Source organism: Myotis myotis, unplaced genomic scaffold (genome assembly GCF_014108235.1).
Source record: "Myotis myotis isolate mMyoMyo1 unplaced genomic scaffold, mMyoMyo1.p scaffold_m19_p_11, whole genome shotgun sequence".
Taxonomy (NCBI): domain Eukaryota; kingdom Metazoa; phylum Chordata; class Mammalia; order Chiroptera; family Vespertilionidae; genus Myotis; species Myotis myotis.
This window is the reverse complement of record NW_023416315.1, coordinates 16325264-16348195: the sequence shown is the minus strand read 5'-3', so window position 1 is coordinate 16348195 and position 22932 is coordinate 16325264. Positions and strand designations below refer to the sequence as shown.

Genomic DNA, 22932 nt, shown 5'->3' with positions numbered 1-22932 from the left:
ATACTCCCTTACTCCTTAAGTGAATCTCTGCTTTGGATTCTTTCAAGGACCCAGTGCTTTTGCTCTGAGCTTTATGCTGAGAGTAGTAGCTCATTCCGGAGGCATGATAGTCTCACCATACTGTTAATGTGAGTGTTTTTATAACAGAAGAAATGGGGAGGGGGGGGCGCAGCACTACATAAAAGGCCAGCTTTGCCCCAAATATCTGGCTCCTAAATAGAACTCATAAAACCATAAAGTAAGCAAATGTCTTCATAATCTTTTGGAAAATCAGCATATACAAAAGAGATCAGATTGTGTTCCTAGTCTGTACTGACCTACATATGTTTTAAATCAAACCAATCTTTTCACATGCATGGGAGTGACTTACTTTCTGCTTCAGGAGGCAGCCAGGGGCTGGGGTGGGAGTGAAGTGCCGTCACTAATGATCCAATGTGCATCAAGGAAGGCAGCCCTTCCTCGGTACCATTCAATCTTCCTATAATGAGTCCTTGATCAAAACACCCTGATAAAAATATCCACAGGGCAAAATTCCAACAGGCCTCTCTTACATCCAAGACCCTGGGTAATGTAGACACAGCCCCTCTGTACCAACAGCTCCCCACTGTTCCCTTCGACCAAAGCTGGGTTCCTTACTTACCCCCGGAGACAACTTTTGCTCTCCTGTCCCCGTGTCCATGTTTTGCCTTCTGCCACTTGGAATGTCTCCTCTGACCTAATAATAAATGTTATTAAGCTTTCTCCCAGGCACTGTGCTAAGAATCTTACCTTGTGCAGAATTTTCACAGCAACCCTCTGAGGAAAAGGCTACTTCCCAAACAGCAAACGTCTCTCACACTTAGCTCAGAAATCTCTTCATCCCTTAGACTTTGCCTGAACCCCTCCATGTTCTCCCTCAAATCTTTTCATTCATTCTTATATGGAATTCTTGCCTGTAAGCCCCTTAATTGTCGACTGCTCCCTGGCTTCCATTCTGTTATTATGTCTGTTACTTGAGGCCCAGTGCATGAAATTCGTGCAGGAGGGTGGGGGTCCCTCAGCCGGCCTACACCCTCTCCAAACCAGGACCCCTCGGGGATGTCCAACTGCCTCTTGCAATCCAGGACCGCTGGCTCCTAATTGCTCGCCTACCTGCCTGCCTGATTGCCCCTAACTCCTCTGCCTGCCTGATCACCCCTAACCACATCTGCCTGCCTGCCTGATCGCCCCTAATTGCTCCCCTACCAGCCTGATTGCCCCTAACTGCTCCTCTGCTGGCCTGATCACCCTTAACCACCTCTGCCTCACGCCATATCCAGGACCCAGGATTCCCTCCTCAGGCTGGCCACAGGCACCCAGGACCTGGGCTTGCTTCACCCGGGCCAACCGCAGGCACCCAGGACCCCAGGGTGGGCGGCTTGTCCCTCTCCCAGGCCACGGCCCCAGCCGCTGGTGCCCAGGACCACGGGGTGGGCAGCTTGTCCCTCTCCCAGGCCGCAGCTCCAACCACTGGCACCTGGGACCGTGGGGCATGTGGCTTGTCCCTCTCCTGGGCTGGGCTACAGGTGCAGCCACTGGCACCTGGGACTGCAGGGTGTGTGGCTTGTCCCTTTCCCGGGCCGCAGGTGCGGCCGCTGGCACCCGGGAGCACGGGGCGGGCAGCTTGTCCCTCTCCTGGGCCACAGCCTGGCTGGTCCCCACTCCTCTCTCCCCAGTGTTGAGTGTCTGAGTGTGACGGCGTGACAGCATGAGGGCGTGATGACCATTTGCATATTAGCTCTTTATTATATAGGATTACTATCTATTATTGCCATTTTACTTTTAATATCTCTATGTTTCGTCCCCTAAATAAATTTCTTAAGGGCAAGACATGGTGACATTTCTGTGAACCCCTCACAGCTCCTGGGAGCATGCTTTTCAAGGATTTGTCACATAATTTGTGTTGGTGGGATTGGATTGGACCCTCACCCAGTGACCTGGCACTGTCCTCATGAAAGTGAAAGTGTGAACACATGCTGCTCTGACTTTCCCTGCACCTAAACCCAGACGTTACACCCCTCAAAGGCAGCAAGACGGATCTCTGAGAACGGGCAACACAACCGAGGATTGCTCAGGGAGCGATTTTCAACCATTTTCAGCTCTGGCACATCTCATTTCAACAGACGGGCAAACAAGAAAAGATTTTGCATCAAACTCTGAGTATTTTGATTCCTGAATTTTGAAGCCTCTATTAAAATGGAAAGACACATGGGAACATCTCATTCTCATAGCACTAACAAATTTAAAGATCATTAAATTGTAAAACTAATTACTAAAATTCTGCCGCACATCAAAAAATAGATTACATTTTTTTGCCTATCTGACAAAAAATAGGTATAATTTTTATTAATATACCAAAGAAAATAGTAATTACCTACCCTTTTTGCTCCAAAGCAGCATTTTTAAAAATCAGGTGCCCAGAACCATAGATTTCTGGTTCCAAGAATTAACCAATCAGACGCAACCTTATTATATGAAGTGACTAATAAGATGCAACTCTACTATATGTTCTATATATTTCTGGTTTAAGACAAGGCACTCACATTGTCTTGGCTGTTGTCATATTTTTATTTGACAATCTAAAGGAAAAGAGGTCCGTGCCCCTGACTAAATAGTAAGGTATCGCATGTCTTAAAAATGTCCGCAGCACACCAGTTGAAAATCACTGACTTAAGGGGAGGAATTGTGCAAGCTGGTCCTGGCCAGCATGGGAAGTCACACTATGCTAAGGTGGAACTAGAGCAGTGTCCCGGAATACATACTTCTCATCAGTTGTTCTTAGCCCGAGTAAGTGATTCAGTAGTCAGCTCAGGGCGTGGCGAAGTCTTAAGTGAGAGGGCTCTCTAAGGAATTGGGCTCAGGGGCCGTCTCTGCGCCTCTGGGCAGCCCCGGAAATCCGAAGGAAGTTGGAAGCATCTGGGTTGCAAAGCCCTTGTCCTCGGGCTGCTCTCTGATTCACCTCATCCTGGCACTGACTGTTCCTGGAATCGCCGTCCATCTGTGTGAGCACCACCTCAGCGATAATTATATTGTCCTAAACAGGAGGGTTTGGACGGCAGCCCAAGCTCCTTTAAAAAAAGTATTACTTCAAATTATTTATTCCTTTCACAACCTTCATTCACAAAGCAGCCCATTTTAGTTCCAAGTGAACAACTTCTGAATCGCATTCTTTCTTTTTAGGATCCTACCCAACTAAAACCAGGATGAATGGGACCTATTGATTAAATTCCATTTTTTCCAATCCTGAGCATGATTAGTTTTGTTCCCCAATTTAAACCTGACTGACTAGGTCCCACCAGTAAACAGACAGGCAAACAAGAAAAGATTTTGCATCAAACTCCGAGTACTGTGATATCTGAACTTTGAAGCCTCTATTAAAATGGAAAGACGCATGGAAACATTTCATTCTCACCGCACTAACAAATTTAAAGATCGTTAAATTATAAAAATAAACCTCCAGAGAAGCACCATCATTCGTATTTGTTCTCAAGAAGAGGAGAAATCCAACCTATAAAAAAAAAATCTAAGTGTTCACAGTGCGTTTTTTAAGAATCCTGGGCCATTTTTATTATTGTTTAAATGGAGCTCATAAATCATGAGTTCTTCCCACTAGGGAATCGTTTTTCAAGAGGGTTTTTATTATTGTGTTCAAAGACTCTCCAGGCAGCCTCAGAAGGTGAATGTGTAGATATCTTCTTACCTTCAGCTATTCGGTTGTCTGAAAGTCTCGGACGTGGGTGATCAGTGGCTGTTCCCTCTGGGCTTGTGTCCTGCAGCTTCTTGTTAGTCGCTGGATGGTACAGGGAGAGTGCGTCTGTGAAGACGGCCGGGGCTTCAGGCAGAATCACCCTTCCCCAGTGGGAAATGCCCATCCCTCTCCTAGGGGGCTCAAACCAATTGCAAGCCTGCAGGTCACCTTTTCAGAAGACACATTATCCTTATAATCTATTCAGGGCCTCATGTTGGATTCAATTCTCTGTAATTTTATTTTTTCTTCTTTTTTTCCCAACCATCAGCTACATAAGAAAAGCTGGTTCCATATACACAACCACTTTAAAAGCATGTTGTTAACTGAACCCAGTGATGTTATTTATCATCATTTTTCAGCGATGTTGAAAGAATGCTATTAGAGAATATTTTTTCCCATTTGAACTGGAGTAAATGGCATTTCTTTTTGAGCCCCAGCTTTCGCCAAGGACTCGGGGAGTCCCTCTACCCGGTCCTTCCTACCACACCAAAACCTTTTTATTTGTTCATTTGATCAGCAATGAATTTGAAATTTAAGCTGGATTGTTTTCCCAAACAAACTATTGCCAGTATGTGGTGGGAATCATTTCTCCAGGTTAATCAGTCAGTGTTTTCTGGTGATACTCACTGGGCATTCCTACGATATATGCAAAGCCAAAAATATTAACTAAATAGTGGGGGCTGCTCTTGGCATTTTCATTTTCCAGTTTGATTTCTTCCTGATCTTATTTTTATAAGCCAGGCAAAGGTTTGCTCCACAAACATGCCCAGATGTTGGGCACCTGATGAGCCCATCTGCTTTCAAGGGTGAAGTGCCCAAAACCTTCTGTTCAGAAACTGTTCATCATAAACATGTATACTTATGGATTCATTGTGACAGAAGAATCGTCCAATAAGCAAGGAAGAGCACATAGCTCAAAGGTTTGGCCCTGTGCCCGGTTGGTGTGGCTCAGTGGTGGAGTGTCGACCTATGAACTAAGAGGTCATGGTTGATTCCTGGTCAGGGCACATGCCCAGGTTGCAGGCTCAGTCCCCAGTGAGGCTGCAGAGCTCTGGAGCATTGTAACCGCCCTTAGGCGCCCTGCCTCCAGCCTTCTTCCCTCCCTCTCATCCTTCAGTCCACCCTTCACCTGCCACAATGGTCCTCTTTCTAAAACAACCAACAATATCACTTAGCTTTCCCGATTCATTAGTGATGGCTTTTGACATGTGCCTATTTATTCCCTAAAGACTTCTCCTTTGGCTGTAAAATTCCACGCTCCCTGGCACAGCCTGGCCTCTCATGATCTGGCCCTAGCTACCAGGTCTCACTGTCTGAGCTCATTGCACTCCACACCCATGACACAGACTGCTACTCTCCAGTTCTGTGCCTTTGCAAGTCGCCTCACCTGCGGCTGTGGTGCCTTCCCCATACTTGCCCACCTGGAAAAGTCCTGATATCTTTTTCAGTGCAGGCTAGGCAGCCCTTCCTCTCTGAAGCCTTCCCGGACCCTTTCACACCCCTCCCACCGCTTTCTCCTACTCATCTGACATCAGGTCTTTATGACCTCTCTGTATTTCCATCCAAAACCTCCTCTTTATCAACCCCTGACTTTCTTTACTTTTCTCCCGTTTTTAAGGTTTAATTAAATATACTAAATATTAATTACTCTTTTGGGTCTATATTCTGTGAGTTTTGGTAAACATTTAGTTATGTAACAATGAAGTCCACCCCCCCCCCCACCGCCCCAGTCACCCCCAGTCCTGGCAAGCACGACCTTGCTTTCTGTTCTATAGTTTTGCCTTTTCCTGCAGAAATGGAATTATACAGTACGTGGCCTTATGAGTTTAGTCTGGCTTCTTCCATTTGACATTATGCATTTTAGATTTATCCATGTTTTCTCGGGTGTCAGTATTTGGTTCCTCTTAATTGCTGAATAGTATTCCACTGTGTGGATGTACCATGTGGTTTTCCTTTACCCATTCCCTAATTGAAGAATATTTGGGTTGTTTCCTAATTTTGATGATTATGAATAAAACTTCTATAAGCCTTTTTAAATAGGTTTTGTGTGAAAACAGGTTTCAATTTCATTTGGTTAAACACCTAGAAGTGGGATTTCCGGTTCTTATGGGACCAATTTCCAAGGTGGCTATACCATTCTATAGTCCCATACATGAGGAATCCAAATGCTCCACACCCTTAGGGTATTGTTTCTTTCAGGCTCTGCTTTTTGTTTTGTTTTTTATTGTTTGTTTGTTTTTGTTTTAACCATTCTAAGAGGTGTCTTGTGGTATCTCACTTTGGTTTTAATTGGCATTTATCCCCTAAAGACTAATAATGCTGAGGACCTTTTCATGTGCTTTTTTGTCATCCTTATTTTATTTTTTCAGTTAAGTGCTGTTTCACTTTTGGTCTCTTCCCTCTACAGTGTAATTGGTATTTCACTCTGAACAACAAAATACATTTTGAGGCTCTTCAACACTTCTTTTTTTCCACTTCTCATATTAGAGTAATAAATACCATCCGATGATGATGTTCTCAGGTGAAATTATTATGGAGACATGTCTGCTTAGTAAAAATGAAAACATACACTTACTTTAAAGTCCAAGGGATGTGAGAAAATACACATGAGCAGAAATTCCAGATAAAGTTAAAACGTGCAATATTTGGAAATAAGAAAGCTAAGGATAAGAAAAATCATATGCAGTGATGGTCTCACTTTTCACATAAGAAAACTCTGACATGATTTATTTGGCCATTTGGAGGTCATGCTGCAGGTTGTTTTCAAAGTTAATATATGATCAAGATCTTTGAGCTCCTGAACACTGTGCTTGGGGGACTATTCATATTGAGTTTTATCCAGTCATGCAAAATTTGCATTATTTCAAGTTAAAACATGATACACCCTGTTAGAGGAACGTTGGCTTCTGTGGAAAATGAAGAACCAATAAATATTCATGTAATCATCTGGATAACATATTGAAAAGGACAGCTGGTTCGGGAGGGATCTTTGCCTGGGTTAGTATCTGTTTTCATTTGCATTAAGAAAATATTGCAAGAAATTGTTATCTACCAGAGGACTTAGGGGAATACAATGGAAAGCTGATATTGCACCTGATGGCTTTTGACACTTACCTATTATAACAGGGGAAATGGTGTGAAGTTAGCCAAGTGACTTTTTACAAAACACAATTTCAGAAGCTATAAAAGGAAACAGGAGGTGGCAGAGATAGAATACACTGCATCCATAAAAATGAGAAACATGACTTGTCAGCAACACCTGCTTGTTAACTACCAGCCATTTCTATGGGGCCTGCTGAGAAATTACTGAGGGCCAAGTGCATGGATGGGAGTGACGTCTCCAAAGGCAGTTGCAAGATACAGAGGAAAAGAAGAAATGTGGTTTTATGGAACATTTTAACCCAATACCTGGGGTTGATGAAATGTCAGTTTATGACATTTTTCTGAACTCTTGAAATCAGTTGATTTTTTTATATGTGTATCTGTCAAGGCTATAGGAGACAACAGGACTTTTAAGGTTTGAGCTCATAAATTTTTGATCATTTTTCCCCAAAAAAGATTCCAAATTCTAACTAGTGCACCAAAATATTAACTTCAGCAACTGATTTAAATTTATGAAAGATACTTTAGTTTCTATTTAATGGTGTTAACACGATAACATGCTTATCTCCTCCCTTTCTTACACACCGATAAAACGGTAGTTAATGAAGAAGGAAGGAATGGGCATGAGTGGGGAAGGCATTTTAAAGACAGAAAAGTGGAAACTCCTTTTGCAGGACACATGGATATTGACTTCAGTTGAGAAACTGAGAAATAGCCACCTGAGAATATAATCAGAAATGCTGAAAGATTTAAGATGCCAGCCTTTGGTCACAGAATTGGAGAGGGTGGAGAGAATTAGAAAACTAAGATTTTTCCTTATAAGGTTTTTCATACATTGATTGCCCTTTTTAAAATTTGTGCATATATTACTTTAATTAAATTGTTTTATTTACAATGAATTTCCAATCACTAGAAGATAGTACTATTATTCTTTGTACCTTGCCCCTTTTACATCATGACATGAATTTTGGAATTTTTATACAATTTTCTCATTTTGTAGGATAATCCAGTATTTTCTAGTAATAATTTGATAAGCCCTCAGTAAGAAATTATTAATGAAACAAAGCTCTTATTCAGGAACTGGATTTGTCATTAACTAACCCTTTAAAAGGTAGATTTGCATGTTTGGAATGGGAGTGAATACCACACCTCAAACTCAGGATTGCTTGCTGCTGTTTTAAGTCCCTCTCCAAAACTTCCACTTAAGCCAGCGGGTCTCAACCTGTGGGTCGTGACCCCTTTGGGGGTCAAACGACCCTTTCACAGGGGTCACCTAAGACCATTGGAAAACACATATATAATTGCATATTGTTTTTGTGATTAATCACTATGCTTTAATTATGTTCAATTTGTAACAATGAAATTGGGGGTCACCACAACATGAGTAACTGTATTAAAGGGTCGCGGCATTAGGAAGGTTGAGAACCACTGATTTAAGCTCATTTTCGAGAGGTATATCACAACAAAGGCCTATTTGTCTTCCAGATCAGATCTCACTCAAAAATGTTGGGATTCACTTTGACGTTTTTGTTTCTTGTTTTTCTCTTGATCTTTTAAATTTTTTAATGCACATTTCTAAGAATCTGCTAATATTTGGTTTCTTTTTAAATTTAGAATGCTGTTTTTGTTTTCATTATTTTAGAAATAATAGGTACACATCAGTGTTTTTATATATATATATAAGTATACTATAGTATATACATATATATATACCTTTGTCATATATATTAGCATATATAATATATGCTGTGACTGTAAAAACAGCTTGTTTTTCTGCTCTGCAAAGAAGATGCCCTTCATTATATATTAATATTAATAACTCTAATTATCCCATTATTACTGAATCAGCTTGCTACTTAACTATCTTTATGCAAAGCTTGCTAAAAGCTGTACAGTTTTACTCACTAAAATTATTCAAGTTGAGCAACACATAATTTCATCTTCTACTCCATGACTGAAGAATCCTGGGTTGCTGATCTTACTGAGTGATGGAAATGTGTATCATTTTCAGGGCCTTTGGGGGAAGTGCAAAAATATTGAGCAGGGTTGATATTTGACTTAATGGAACCAGATTTTCTATAGCAACTTTCAGACCAAAACATATTTAAAGAACAGAATGTCCCAGCTACCTATAAATTAGCAAGGTAAAGGGTGACTTCTTGGGATATATACAATAAAATGAGACATATTTCTACAGAAGATAAAGGCTTATGTATCCAAAAACGTAGTGTCTAGAAACTGTCTTTCCATTCTCGCTCTCCAGCTCTCCATACCCACACCCATTCCCTCCTGGCTAACTTCAGATTTGAGGATCGTGTCTATTCTGAAGTTTCTTTGGTTCCTGCCCCTCTAATATCTAGACTTTTGTCAGATTATGAGGGAATTATCATATCAAAAGAATACACAAACTCCTTGAAATGTGGTGGTATATATTAAAGTCAATGTGAAGAGAGAAAAAAAGACCATTTGCTTTGTGAATGACTCAAAAATAAGTGACTTGTTACATAAAAATAATTTTCACAACAGAATGAGAGAATTAAGGTAATTTTTAGGCCTCCTGAATCAAAACGTGAGGAATCGAGGATCTTTAATTTTCTTTCAGCCGAACCACCATCTTCCAGCAATGCATAAAAATGACTAACACAAAGGGAAGGAGAGGCACCCGCTATATGTTCTCTGGCCTTTTAGAAAACATGGAGTTGTTCCTTTGGCCACACACGTGAATCTGCAAGAAAGGTGATATTGTAGACCTCAAGAGAATGGGCACTGTTCAAAAAGGAATGCCTCACAAATGTTCCCGTCGCAAAACTGGAGGAATCTGCATTGTCACCCAGCATGCAGTGGGCGCTGTTGTGAACAAACAAGTTAGAGGCAAGATTCTTGCCAGGAGAATTGATGTACGTATTGAGTCTATTAAGCACTCTAATAGCCAAGAACAGCTTCTTGAAACATGTGATGGAAAATTATCAGAAAGAGAAGGAAGCAGCCGAAGAGAAAGATACCTGGGTTCAACTGGCGCTCCGCCCACTCCACCCAGAGAAGCACACTTTGTAAAAACCAACGGAAAGGAGCCTGAGCTGCGAAACCCATTCCCTATGAATCTGTGGCATGATGTGTAAATTGTTGGTTGAGAGAGAGAGAGAGACAGAGAGAGGGAGAGAGAAAGAGAATACACTTAGCAGAAATTATTTGGAGTACCTCTTCTAGTGATGTGTATGGGAATGAGAAATGCAGCCACAAAGGAAAGGAATTGTTTTGCTCTGTCTCTACCACCGTTTGTAATAATTTTTCATAGAAGCTTTACCACACATATTCTCATCTACACCTTCCACTGCAGACACTAAAAACAATGGGGTGATTCAAGGAGCAAATAGATTATGGATCTATCTACATAAGATCAATTACATAATTTTCCGTGCCTGGTGCAAAATGAAAATGCGAGGTCCTTGTTCAAAAGCCATTGAGAATGTCAAGATGGTGACAGCAGACCATTAAGTCAAGCACAAGGCCCTTTGGAGAGCACGGACCTGTGTGACTGCTCAAGTCACACCCCCTGAAACTGTCCCTGTGTCTACAAACAAGCCCACTAAATCTTCCCAAACAATAGAAGCATCTTAACCCAGCCCCGTGTTCCAGAAGAGTAGAACACAAGTAATAGCTAATTACCATTCCCTGTGCAATGAAATTTCTTTCTAGTACCAATGTACTCTCAGCAAAATAAAAGCATACAAGATCAGATATGGCTGAGGAGTGTGTCTTTCTCTCCAGTCACATAGTTAATACTTTCTGTATGGTGCTTTCTGCCCTTGGAAACACGAGTTCAGCTGGGCTCCCAAATTGCTAATGATGGGTCCCTCTTCCCATTCTTCCCTCTGACCATCTGCCTGTTACCAAATGCAGGGTAACGAAACTGTTCAACCACAAAAGAATGACTCATGGGTGCTGGGGGGAAAGTGCGCTTTTGGAATATGCAGTCCTTAAAACACCAGCTGCTCGATTTTGGGTCTTGCAACTCATTTGGCTATGAACCTCAGAGAAGATAGTTCATTTTTAGAAAGCTAAATTTCACAGACTGCTAGAGGAAAACAGTCATGCTGTCTGCTTTTTCTTAATTTTACCACAATTGTTTAAAAAAATACCAAACACCAGTTTCCTTTCCCACACCTTCGCCCCTTGGTGACCAAGAAATCCTCTTTTGAAGGACACTGTGTTACATTCCAGGAAGTGACATCCAGCTGAATGGGTTTGTCACCATAGAACATACTCCTTCACGACTTCTAGGAAGGCAGGATGGAAAATAAGCCAGATTAAAAATTGGCTCGGGTTTCTGAAGACAGAAAAACAGGATTCTTCGCCAGGGATGGACGAGACAGGAACACTTGGTGACAATCACTATTCTGTGGTTCCTGGATGTTCAGTGTCCCTCTAGATGAGCTGGGAAGGCATCTTATCAGGAATCACAGATAAGAAAGCTGTCGTTGTGAGGGCAGGAGGGACTCACACCTACAAAGCATCCCCTCCTCGTTTCTTCCTGCAGGGACTTGACAGAACCCTCTTTACCGCCACCAGTTCTTCTCTAAGTGAGCTGCTACTTACTCAGCCTAGACACTGCTCCCTCTCCTCAAATGACCTTTCTTCTTCTTACCGCCTCTGAGTCTGCAAAGGGACTCAGTGATCTCCTTTCTTCTTGCACAGAAGATCTTTATCACAGACTCGCCATTTGTGTTTTAAGTATTTTTATTTTATTATTCCTGGCCTCCTCAACTAGACTGTGAGTTTCTTGAAGGCTAATACCACGTGTTGTTTTATTGATGAGTAAAGGGCCTCTTACCCCGAAGCTGCTTTGCAGAAATGTGTTGTTGATGGAGTAAATAATCCTCCTGCCCCAACGCACAATTTTAAAACAAGACAGTAAATAATTTTCACAGATTATTTTAAGAAAACCATATGGAATCATCCAATTAAAAAAATTCTTCTCATATCAGGTCACGGAATTAAAACCCAAACTAACTTCCTTTGCCTTTTGGAGCTAATAGCATGTTGTTTAACCTTCACAAATTAATGAAATTGTGAGCTAATGAGAACTTATGCTATTGATTGCCTTTGAAGTATTTATTTTTATCACTCTCATTTTAGAAACTTCTCATTTGTAAGTTTGACATGATTGATGCAGAACCCACTTTCCCTGTCTAATGCTTTCCTCCACATACAACTCCACGGTGTGAGATCTATTAGCAAGGATATGATTAAATGTAAACATGAGTCACAGGTTTTTCCTTCTCTGACATGAAGTATATATAAAACAAAGAAATGAAAGAAAAAAAAATGTGGGGCATCAACTACTCTTTCCCTCAAGTATAGCTAAAACTTTCAGCTAAAAAAATTCATGAAAAGGCAAGAAAAATCCTTTGGGTGACCATCCATCTTCTTTATGGAAACTGACCCAACATAGAACTCCACAATAACTCTTTGGTTAACCAATAGCCTGAATAGACCACATTAAGCTCCCAGAAGAGAACCCAACAGCAAAAGGGGAGGATCATTGTTTCTTATAATGGTGTGCCTAGAGACCCAAAGAATCCAGGCCTTTAGTACAAACTTAGAGAGCATCCAGTCCAACTGAGTGTGTCTGATCGTCCTACTAAAACAAGTGCTGTATTGAGCAGTACCAAAGAGTCGATTGAGCTACAGGAAAATATAAAACATACTTCAGTATAAATGTGCAGTAGTGTTTTACCCAGAAAGAAATAAAGAATGAAAAATATGGCTTTCTTTTTCCCACAACTTATGTGATTTGCAATTAAAGGGAAATTTCTAACCAGTGAGACATTGTCTCCTTCCAAAATGTCAGTATGTCTAACGCTGTATGACATATTGCAACTCTTCCCAAATATCTGTGTATCCTAAGCACACTGTGTCAAGAAGCCTGATCCAAAGACTTGATTTATGTTGCTACCTGATAGATGATGTCTGGAAGGCATGCTGTCTAAATGGACTGCACTGGGGCAGTTACCTTAGTCATCAATTCTCAGAGAATTAATGGGTACCATTCATCCCAAGAATAGAAACCAAGGTCAGGGCCTCTTCCATGCTCTGTAATTCCATTAGCAATGCACAGAAAGCACTTAAGTCATAAGCTCTCTCGACCTTATAACTGAGCAAATGGAACTGCATCTTGTTTTCAGAGAGAATCCTCTCTGAGCACACCCCTTGTCAATGATTTGTTGTACAATAACATTCGATGTACTAACATGTGTAAGGAAAATGCTGGTAAAAGAAAAGTGAGGCTGTCTGCAGCTGCCAAGCATTCCAAGTACGGTCTTTATTCAAGTAAATGCCAATAGAAAACAATTTGATTAAAACTATATTGGGGCCCTGGCTGGTTTGGCTCAGTAGATAGAGCATCAGCCTGTGGACTGAAGGGTCCCACGTTCGATTCCAGTCAAGGGCACATGCCTGAGTTGTGGGCTCGATCCCCAGTAGGGGGGCGTACAGGAGGCAGCCAATCACTGATTCTCTCTCTCTCTCTCTCTCTCTCTCTCTCTCTCTCTCTCTCTCTCTCTCTCTCTCCCTTCCTCTCTGAAATCAATAAAAATATATCTTTTAAAATAACTATATTGGGTACTTCCAACTGTGGGCATACACTTTTAAATTGTGTACTCACTCAGATTCTATGTAAGCACTCAATCATTCTATGTGAGTACCAGGGAATTTTTCCGTTATCATTCTTTTATTTGGTTGTTTATTCTACCTACCCTAATAAAATCTAAATGACCTTGAAACTAAGAGCAAATAAGCAAATAAGTCTGTTTACAATGAACTCTCTGAAAATCTCAAGCAGCATGCTTTTGTAAGCTAAGGCTCACAAGTAATTTCCTCACTCCTCATAATTCAAATTGCTTTCACCCTGCCACAGTACCCCCCCCCCCAAAAAAAAAAGAGAGTAACTTCAAGGTTTGAATCCTGGCTTTGATACCTATTTGTTTTCTTAACAATAAAATAAGCATGATTATTAGTCTTTTATAGCTACTTCACACATTGCTGTAAGGATTTAAAATAAGTGCTTAGCACAATGCCTGGAAATTAACAAATGATAACCTATTTTTGTTTTTATTGTTGTTAAGCACATAAAATTGTGTGATTTTGAGATTGTGTGTGAGAGAGCTTTGTTTTGAAACATTGGGGGTTTTATGTGCAGTAGATTCTAAGTGATCTACAGTAATGGAGGGGAGCAGAGGCATGAATAATTCAAAACAGCAAATCACCCAAACACCATTTGTATGTGCCTTAAACTGTATTTTTATTTCAAATGTGAGTGTTTCTACTGCCCAAAGAAATGACTTCAAATAAAGGAATGACACAGTGGTGTAAAGTCCTAACTAAAAGGGCTCTGAGGAGCTGCCCAGTTTTCCTGGCCCTTCCTCTCCTCTCCCCACCTCTCCCCTTCTCTCCCCTCCACTCCCCTCTTCACCTCCTCACACCTGCCTGTCAGAAGACAGCTGCCACAAAGACCCTGCATCAAGCCAAGTTCCTCCCTCCCACTTCCTCTGGATCAAGGCCACTGGCGAAGGGTCTATGATTCTCTGCTCAGAGGCAAGATGCCGTCACCAAGTAAAAGCACCAGGTGCTCATGAAGCACATGCTCTAGTGGAGGGAGAAGACTGTCAAGTCAAGAAAGGCAGTGCGGTACTTCCGTTAACAGCAAAGGCGATGGAATCTGATGGCCCGGGAGTCCTAGTCCTGTTGGCCTATATGATCACGGGCACATTGCTAACCACTTTATGCCTCTGTTTTTGTTTCCACTGTAAACTTGCAAATGATAATGCTATCAGGTATGTCACATGATTTTTTAAGGATTAACATGCATTCTCTCTTGTGTGGGTGTGTGTGGGTGTGTGTGTGTGTGTGTGTGTGTAGGGCTCAATGTGTATAATGAAGAGATCTGTATTATGCTGACTTCTTTTTGAGTAACAAACGTTAACTAACAAGTTGGCATTTCCTACAGAAACCTGCAACATCTTTTTTTTTTTTTGTGAAACCAGAGGAAAATAAACAGGAGTCTTGGCCTCATCTAGTACAGTGATGGCGAACCTTTTGAGCTCGGTGTGTCAGCATTTTGAAAAACCCTAACTTAACTCTGGTGCCATGTCACATATAGAAATTTTTTGATATTTGCAACCATAGTAAAACAAAGACTTATATTTTTGATATTTATTTTATATATTTAAATGCCATTTAACAAAGAAAAATCAACCAAAAAAATGAGTTCGCTTGTCAGAGGTCTATATAATCCCCAAAACATATCTCTATTTCCCTTATGAAGCAGTTTTCCTGGTTGATACTTAGGGGCTATTGCTCTGTATTAAGCAAGTGTTGCTTTGGTTTTAGCAGTATCACAGGTTTATCCCGTGTAGAAGGAGCGCGAGCTGGTGCCTATACACAAGCACAAGACACTTCAGTAGTGATATCAGAAACATAAAACAGATAATAGCTATAAAAAGAATGAAAGAAAACTCAATACTGATAAGTCAAGTCTTACGTGCCAGGCACTGTTCTAGTCACTTTACATATGATCATTTATTTAATTCTCAGAATCAGCCTGTGAGGTCGATAATGTCATTGCAATTTTCGCGTTGAAAAACAGAAACTCGGGGAAGTCAGGAAACTTTGCAAAGGTCACTGGACACATAACAACATGCACATTACGGTCAGGGAAACCAGATCATTTATTGACTGTCCAAGGCCACGATTAAATATGAAAGGGAGCAAACACAGGAATGAAAGTTCATTCTAATTACGGTTGAAGATGAAACAAGTTGCAATACCTATGTCATTGAAAAAAAATAAGTAAATGAATGCACTCTTATTACATTTCTCTTAAGATTATATAGATTCTAAGATGATCATGAATATGCTTTAAGTAAGGTGTTCTGAACTAAAACCCCCGGTGCTTGTGGTAAATAAAAATGGGGTTGAGCTTCCAACATACTGAGCTTCACTTCAGAGACGCAGGTGCAGCCAGTGTTGCCGTGTGCTACCTGTATGTAACCTTTCACAATAGAAATACGGCCAGGGTGCTGGTTCATTAACTCACTGATTGTCCTTCCTTACCGTGGTTATTAGCTGATGTTCTGCCTTTCACTGTAACACATACACGAGATTGAGAATTCAAGGACTAGACACCCCAGGGCATAATGAATGAGGTGGTGTCTCTTTGCGTCTTTATGCAGATTAAATCAATACCTGACTTCCGTGGGGAGAGCAACACAACAGAGTCCTTGACAGTGATATCCTGGCTGGGGCTCCCTGTCTTGAAAGAAGAAAGGAAAGGGAACAGGTTTCTAGACTGTAAGCTCCTTGAGGGAGGTTATAGGCACGTTGTGTACCATTGATATCTGACCCCAGCTAGCTACCCTAACATTTACATGAATGAAAGTCACCCATTTTAATAGGTTAGTATCTTAAAAATTAGAGAGCATCTTAGAGTCAATGGCATGTTCATTGTTTAGTTGGCAGAGTTGGCTCTTTTTTCTTTCTTGCATAAAAAATAAAGGGGTGTCGTACCATCGATGGCATCGTAGATTTGATGAAATGCATTGTGTATCAGATGTTAGCAAGATCCCAGCCCCACTTAGTAAATTAGATCAGAAAGATGAGAGAGGTAAGATTTCAAAACTGCATCAACCTTTAAACTGAAGATTAGTAGATGAATGGGGAGTTGGTCATAACTTCTTCACCAGCCTGTCACAGCCCATATTTAAATATATATATTTATCATATGCTATCTGTAACCTTTCACAGTAGAAACACGGCCTTTCCTATTTTCTCCTCTCTGCAAAATAGAAAAGGATAAAAATTAAATTCCTGGCGCTTATTGTATCTTCCTGAAATTGTGTATCGTTGACTCTAGAGTGTGCACTCCACAGGCACAGTGTTTTATGCCTATGATTCTCAAAGCTCTGTATATATTGGAATCTCTGCAGGAAATATTTAAAAATTCATGTTCTTTACCTCCTGTCTGGACGTTCCGATTCACAAAGTCCATATTAAGGCCCAAAGAGCTATGTTTTTAATCCTGGGGTGGTATGATACACCCCGAAGTTTGAGAAGCCCTGGTCCTTGTGTTGGGAATTGACCTGTCACTGCAAAGCACTTGAATTTAAAAACTCTGATCTCAGCAGTAGGCACAGGACCACATTTGAGAGGCATGATTATGATTTCAAAAGGCAAATATACTGACGCAGGAAGGAAATCTGATACTACGTTGTTTCCTGTGGGGCTGGGACTCAAAACTAGAGCATGCATTGGTACTGCCCCTGATATCTGTTTCTGCTGGGAATTTCTTTAGCTGTGCCCCATAAAATCGGACGCATCATTGATGGGAGTCCTGCAGATCGCTGTGCAAAGCTCAAAGTGGGAGACCGGATCTTAGCGGTGAACGGCCAGTCGATCATCAACATGCCTCACGCAGACATCGTGAAGCTGATCAAGGACGCGGGTCTCAGTGTCACCCTTCGCATCATTCCTCAGGAGGGTGAGTGCCCGAGCCACCTGACTGCCGTCAGAGTGGTGTCAGAGGGTCAGAAGTTGAGAGTTACTCCCACCGTGGCAAAAATTCGCATTCTGTTGCAACTCATATCCCGTTTGCTCAGTATCAGTTTCATTCGGAGATCAAGCTATGGGACATTATGGATAAACAGTGTGAATCCCATGACAGTGGAATATTCAACCATTCCCTGTTGTCCTCGGAGTACTGTTTTATGGTTACATTAAGCCAGAGCCCGTTCAACAGAGATGATAGAGTTACAAATCTGCAGAAGATAAAAACAACATGCATTCATGTTAACAGTGACACTCTGGAGGATTCTTCAAAGTCAGATTGATTTTGAAAAGCTTGAGGAAGTTTTGTGGTATAGAGAGAGCTCATTTAGAAAATTTTCATCTGATAAGAATTCTAAATTCCCACTTAGCCTTTTAAAGGTCTCTGTACAAGGACTCCCTCCTGAGGCTTGAAGAGTAGTGAGCACCCCGACTCACAGCCATGCCTTCAGGGGCCACAGACTTCACCATAAATTCACTATTTCTGGAGATAGTGTGTTCATGACTGGTTTAGAGCTGCTGACTCATTACTGGTGTTCAAGAGTTCAGTCCCTGGAGGGAGCTCACTGGTGAGTGAGCATCCCACATGGAGAGTGCGGCATAGTGATGGACCCACTCACCTTGGTCCCCTCTGTTTTATTCATTCACCTGATTTCATCTTGGGACTGTGACAAGCAGGCATCAAACAGCTTCCTGGCTTTGAATATTAAACAGATGTTCTCAACTGAGGTGATTTTGTCCCCCTAGGGAGCTTTTAGCAATATCTGAAGACATTTTTGATGGTCATGATTGAGGTAGGGATGCTACTGGCGTCCAGTGGATAGAGGACAGGGATGCTGTTAGCCTAGGGCAGGCCTCACAGCAAAGAATTGTCTGGCCCAAAATGTCAATAGTGCCAAGGTTCGGAAACTGATACAAGGGGGGAAGAAATTTAAAATTCGGGGCTGTGAGAAAAGAAAGGGGGAGGCTGGTTTGTAAGGAAATGCTAATAGGTCACCTCCCTTTTATCACTCGATGGTGCAGACACCAACATGTATAAAATAGTCAATGGGAATTAACTCTAAGCAAGATTTCTCACTAAAATCTGACTTCTCCATTTTCCCAGTCTAGAATATGCCTGTCCTCCTCTTATTCTAACATAGAGGGATAATTTCAGTTGAAAATTTGATGCTATTACAAGAAGTTTCAAGAAGCAGTTTTAACAACTTAATTTCCCCTCTTTTGACCAGTGGTTGTTTGTTTTAGTTTTGGGGTGTTTTTACTCTTTCTGTGAAACCATGGAATATAGAGGGTTGTTAAGCAATAAGACTAACAAGGAACTGGAACGAAGACTGTAGAAAGCACTTACATTTATTATGGTTAGTTCCTTATCCAGATTTTGGTATACTGGTAAGACTTCTCATTACAACCAAAAAATAGTGGCTAAATGTTTTCTCTCTGAGTAGAAAAATAGTACATATTTTAGAGCTTACTCCTTTGAATTATTTTTCATAGTTTTAACAGGTTTTTAAAGAATGATATTTTCTTCTGACAAAATGACAGGAGACTGTTCATAACCTTGTTGAGCAACTCTTACAATTAAGAAAAGCATACTAATTCTGGGAGTGGCATTGGAACTGGATAAGGGTAAGCTGCCGTCTTAAAGCCCAACAGAAACTGAAATAACCGAAGCTTGAGTCATTTAAGGAAGCAAAGAGTATTCACCTCCGGTCACCTCTTGCCCTTTATTAATGTCAACCTGACCGCATCTGCAGCTTTGGTCCCATTTCAGAGCTCAACAGCCCCGCCTCGGCGCCCAGCTCCGAGAAGCAGAGCCCCATGGCCCAGCAGCACAGCCCCCTGGCCCAGCAGAGTCCTCTGGCCCAGCCGAGCCCAGCCACCCCCAACAGCCCTGTCACCCAGCCAGCTCCTCCTCAGCCACTGCAACTACAGGGACATGAAAATAGGTAACGTTTCCTCTGGCTTTTCTGATTCTGACGGGGGGGGGGGGGGGGGGGGGCGGGGAGGGGGAGGAAGAAATGGGGACAAGACAGGACACAGGCAGGAGAGAGATTTTATTGGAATAGAACTTGCCATGTGGACTTCCTTGTGATTTTGATTGTATGTACGTCATAAATGGGTCTTATTAGTAAATACGAGTGCCCTGTCCTTCCCAGCAAGAGAACTTTTCCTGAAGAAATGATGAGCAGGTGCAGATGAGTGGGGATTAACTCGCTGAAGAGCACACTGGAGAACCCAGGCAGCATGAAGGGCATGTACAGAGGCCCTTTGGCAGGAGGGAGTCGTCAGGCTTGGGGGGCAATGAGGCCAATGTAGGGAGGCAGAGGGGAGGAGGGTGGTTTGAGATGAAGGCAGTGAGGGTCGGAGAGGCTGGCCCTACAGGGTCTTGTAGGCATGCTAAAGATTTTTATCTTAAGTATATTGAGATATTCTTCGAGGGTTTAAGCTGAGGACTAAAATAATTTAGTTTGCTTTTCAAGATCTCTCAGTAGACCCCAGAGAGAACAGACTGAAGGCTGGTCAGAGTGAATGCAGGTTAAGCAGTCAGAGATGGCTGCCAGTGTCCATAAAGGTGGTGACCCAGAGCATAAAGATGGTGGAGAAGGGGACATGTTGAAGGATTTGTAAACATAATAAATATTAGCATTTTTACCACATTTGACCTTATATCCTCCTACTCAGGATCTAATTAATTTCATCCATTTCACATTATTAATGAAGACAAATAAGGCACTTCGAACTTCCAGAAAAAAAGGATGCCATATAAAACCCACGTTATCTTTTTTAAATTGAATTTATTGGGATGACATTGGTTAATAAAATTATAGATTTCAGGTGTACAATTCTATAATAGATCATCTGTATATTGTATTGTGTGTTCAACACCCCAAAGCAAGTCTCCTTCTATCACCATTTATCTCCCCTTTACCTCCCCCTCCTTCATTTCCCTCTGGTAATCACCATGCTGTTTGCATTAATGAGTTTTGAGTTTTTTTCTCAATCCCTTTACCTTTTTCACCCAGCCCCACGTTATCTTCTTACTATGACTTGGGTGTACCCTGGGTTAGGTTGCGCCGTTGAAGAGAGATGAAGACATGTTCCCAATGTTTTCCCCTTTCAAATAAGAAAAATAAAAGAGCTCACGGGAACATCTCTGAAAATAAAACCCTCACGGGTCTTTTCCGTCATTCTAATGTTTTCTGAGCATCTGCTTCCCATCTTCTGCCTCCCATGTTGGTGGAGATGAACTGGGCCCCAGTTTTTGAGTCCCAGAACTCTAGGTTCATCACTCGTACTGTTGTAAAGCAAATATTTTCCCTCTGCCACAGGTGTTATTTCCATAAAGCCCTGTTCTATCCTGATTTCCTCCATTGGCTTTCATAGAAAAGTAAATGTCCTCAACTGTTTATGGTGTTAATATATTCCACAGAAGTAAAAAGACTAAGCTCCATAAGGCAATTCACACCGAGGTAAGAATCTGACAATCCAGAAGAGGAGTAAGTCCTGGGCGCCTCAGTAATAAGCCCCAGATGTGTTCACTTTCACCAGATGTTGTTTGGATGGATTGCACTGGCTCTCCCCAGACCCATTTTAGACTCGGGAGGAGGGATCTGAGTGCTCCAGCAGTTGCTGAGCCAGACTCAGACTCTAGGTTCTGACGCTGTGGACTTACCTCCCAGCCACAATTCCATCTTAACTTCTGCAGAGTCAGACTGGACTGGAGATGGGCTCTTGCTTCCAGCCTTGGGGTGATCAAATCCTCCAGGCATGTGATAGCTCAGTGGGAGGCCACTATTCGGTCCCCATCTGCGACCAGCTCACCATGGTTTTTGGATATATTTTTGCCCGACTACAGAATATATTTTCTAATTCTAGGATTAATAGATTGATCTTACCAAAATTTTTATAAATCACTGAAAAATTTGCCCAGAGTTCTTAGCAGTTTCTGCTTCAATAATATTAAAACCCTGGAAAGTGCCCACTCCTGCCACTCAGGATTCCTGGCTTAGCTCTGATTGTTAGTGAGCAGCTAATTTGCATATGAATGAGGAGATTCAACAGTCTTACAGATACCAGAACCATTTTTCTAGCTGCATTTAAAGATGATTGTGGTATCAGGGGAAAAACTGCCTTTTTCTAGGCTGGAGACGTCTACAAGACAGCTTGTATGCCAAGTGCACAGTATGAATTTCCTGTCAGTTCATTTGTACAAGAAGTGCCCACCCACATGTCAAATTGAGCCAGTTCCCATGTTCAAGTGAGGTCAGTCAAATAAAATGACAATCTACTTGCAAAGTTTTATTTTATGAGTTAGAGTGACTTGATTATTTTGTCCTAGCTGATTTTCTCTTGGCTCCCAACTGACATCCTACACACCTCTACCCATTTCTCTCTCTTCACATCCTTTTTGGTTTTGCTCAGGAAACACAAAATAATCTCTATATATATAAAAGGCTAATATGCTAAGTGTCCCTCTGCCCGTCTGACTGGTCACTATGACGTGCACTGACCACCAGGGGGCAGACGCTCAATGCAGGAGCTGCCAAGCTGCTGTGACTTGGCAGCCGCAGTTCTCAGGTGATGCACCCTGAAACCAGAGAGGAGGGAACCCGATTTCTCGCGGGGCCATGCAACTCCACCTTCAGCCATGGGTTATGTTGTTACTGGGCCACTGTTGGCCCCAAATCTCGTTTACTGCACACTTGCATTTGCATTCCACACCCTGTATAACAGCAACTTTGCAGAGTGCCCTCTCACACTCCGGGACCCCTAGGGGGATGTCAGAGAGCTGGTTTCGGCCCGATCCCTGCAGGCCAGGCTGAGGGACCCCACCTGCCGGAGGGACCCCCACTTACTCCACCACGTTGCCACCCCAGGTGCAGCCAACCAGGCAGGGACTGTGGAAGGTTGGCTCCAGGGCGTGTCCAGCTGATCTTGCCCAGTCCCACCCCACCAGCCACTTTCTAATTAATTTCCTTTCAATGTGTTGTTATGTTCACTAGTTGTTATATAAACATAAGCAAACCACTGTTCAAGGAGAAGCATTTGTTAAAAACAACAAAAGAGCCTTTATGAAATATATCCCAAAACTAGTATAAACAGCAGAGTTGAGTTTCCCCAGCTAGGGCAATTGATGTTTGATGGCATTTTAAATAGCAAGGTCAGTGGAAGAGCACTGGAAATTGACTTCTTTCATAGACTTTGAACCTTTGCTGGAAGAAATTCTTGAAAGGCCCACATGGGGGTCATATCCCACCATAAGATCCCCTACCATGTGGACAGTGATTTTTGGTTCTGAACCTTGTTCATACCATAAAATTCTGCTAGAATTTACTGCTAGCAATCTGGTTTTATCATCTCTGGTCTCTTTAGTAATGGAATTAATAGCTACATAGAGTTAAACTAATGACATTCTTTCATAAGTAATTTTGAAGATGCTATTTTTAAACAATAATCCTGAATTT

The 22932-nt window shown here is 41.9% G+C and overlaps 1 protein-coding gene across 1 annotated transcript in view; it reads left to right on the top strand.

Moving 5' to 3' along the window:
- MAGI2 (membrane associated guanylate kinase, WW and PDZ domain containing 2) overlaps positions 1–22932 on the top strand; it is a 1152561-nt gene that overhangs the window by 1026795 nt on the left and 102834 nt on the right. Inside the window, exons 17-18 of the mRNA XM_036327675.1 lie at positions 17217–17402; positions 19239–19413. Coding sequence (XP_036183568.1) covers positions 17217–17402; positions 19239–19413 — 361 coding nt within the window. The remainder of the gene's footprint in view (positions 1–17216; positions 17403–19238; positions 19414–22932) is intronic.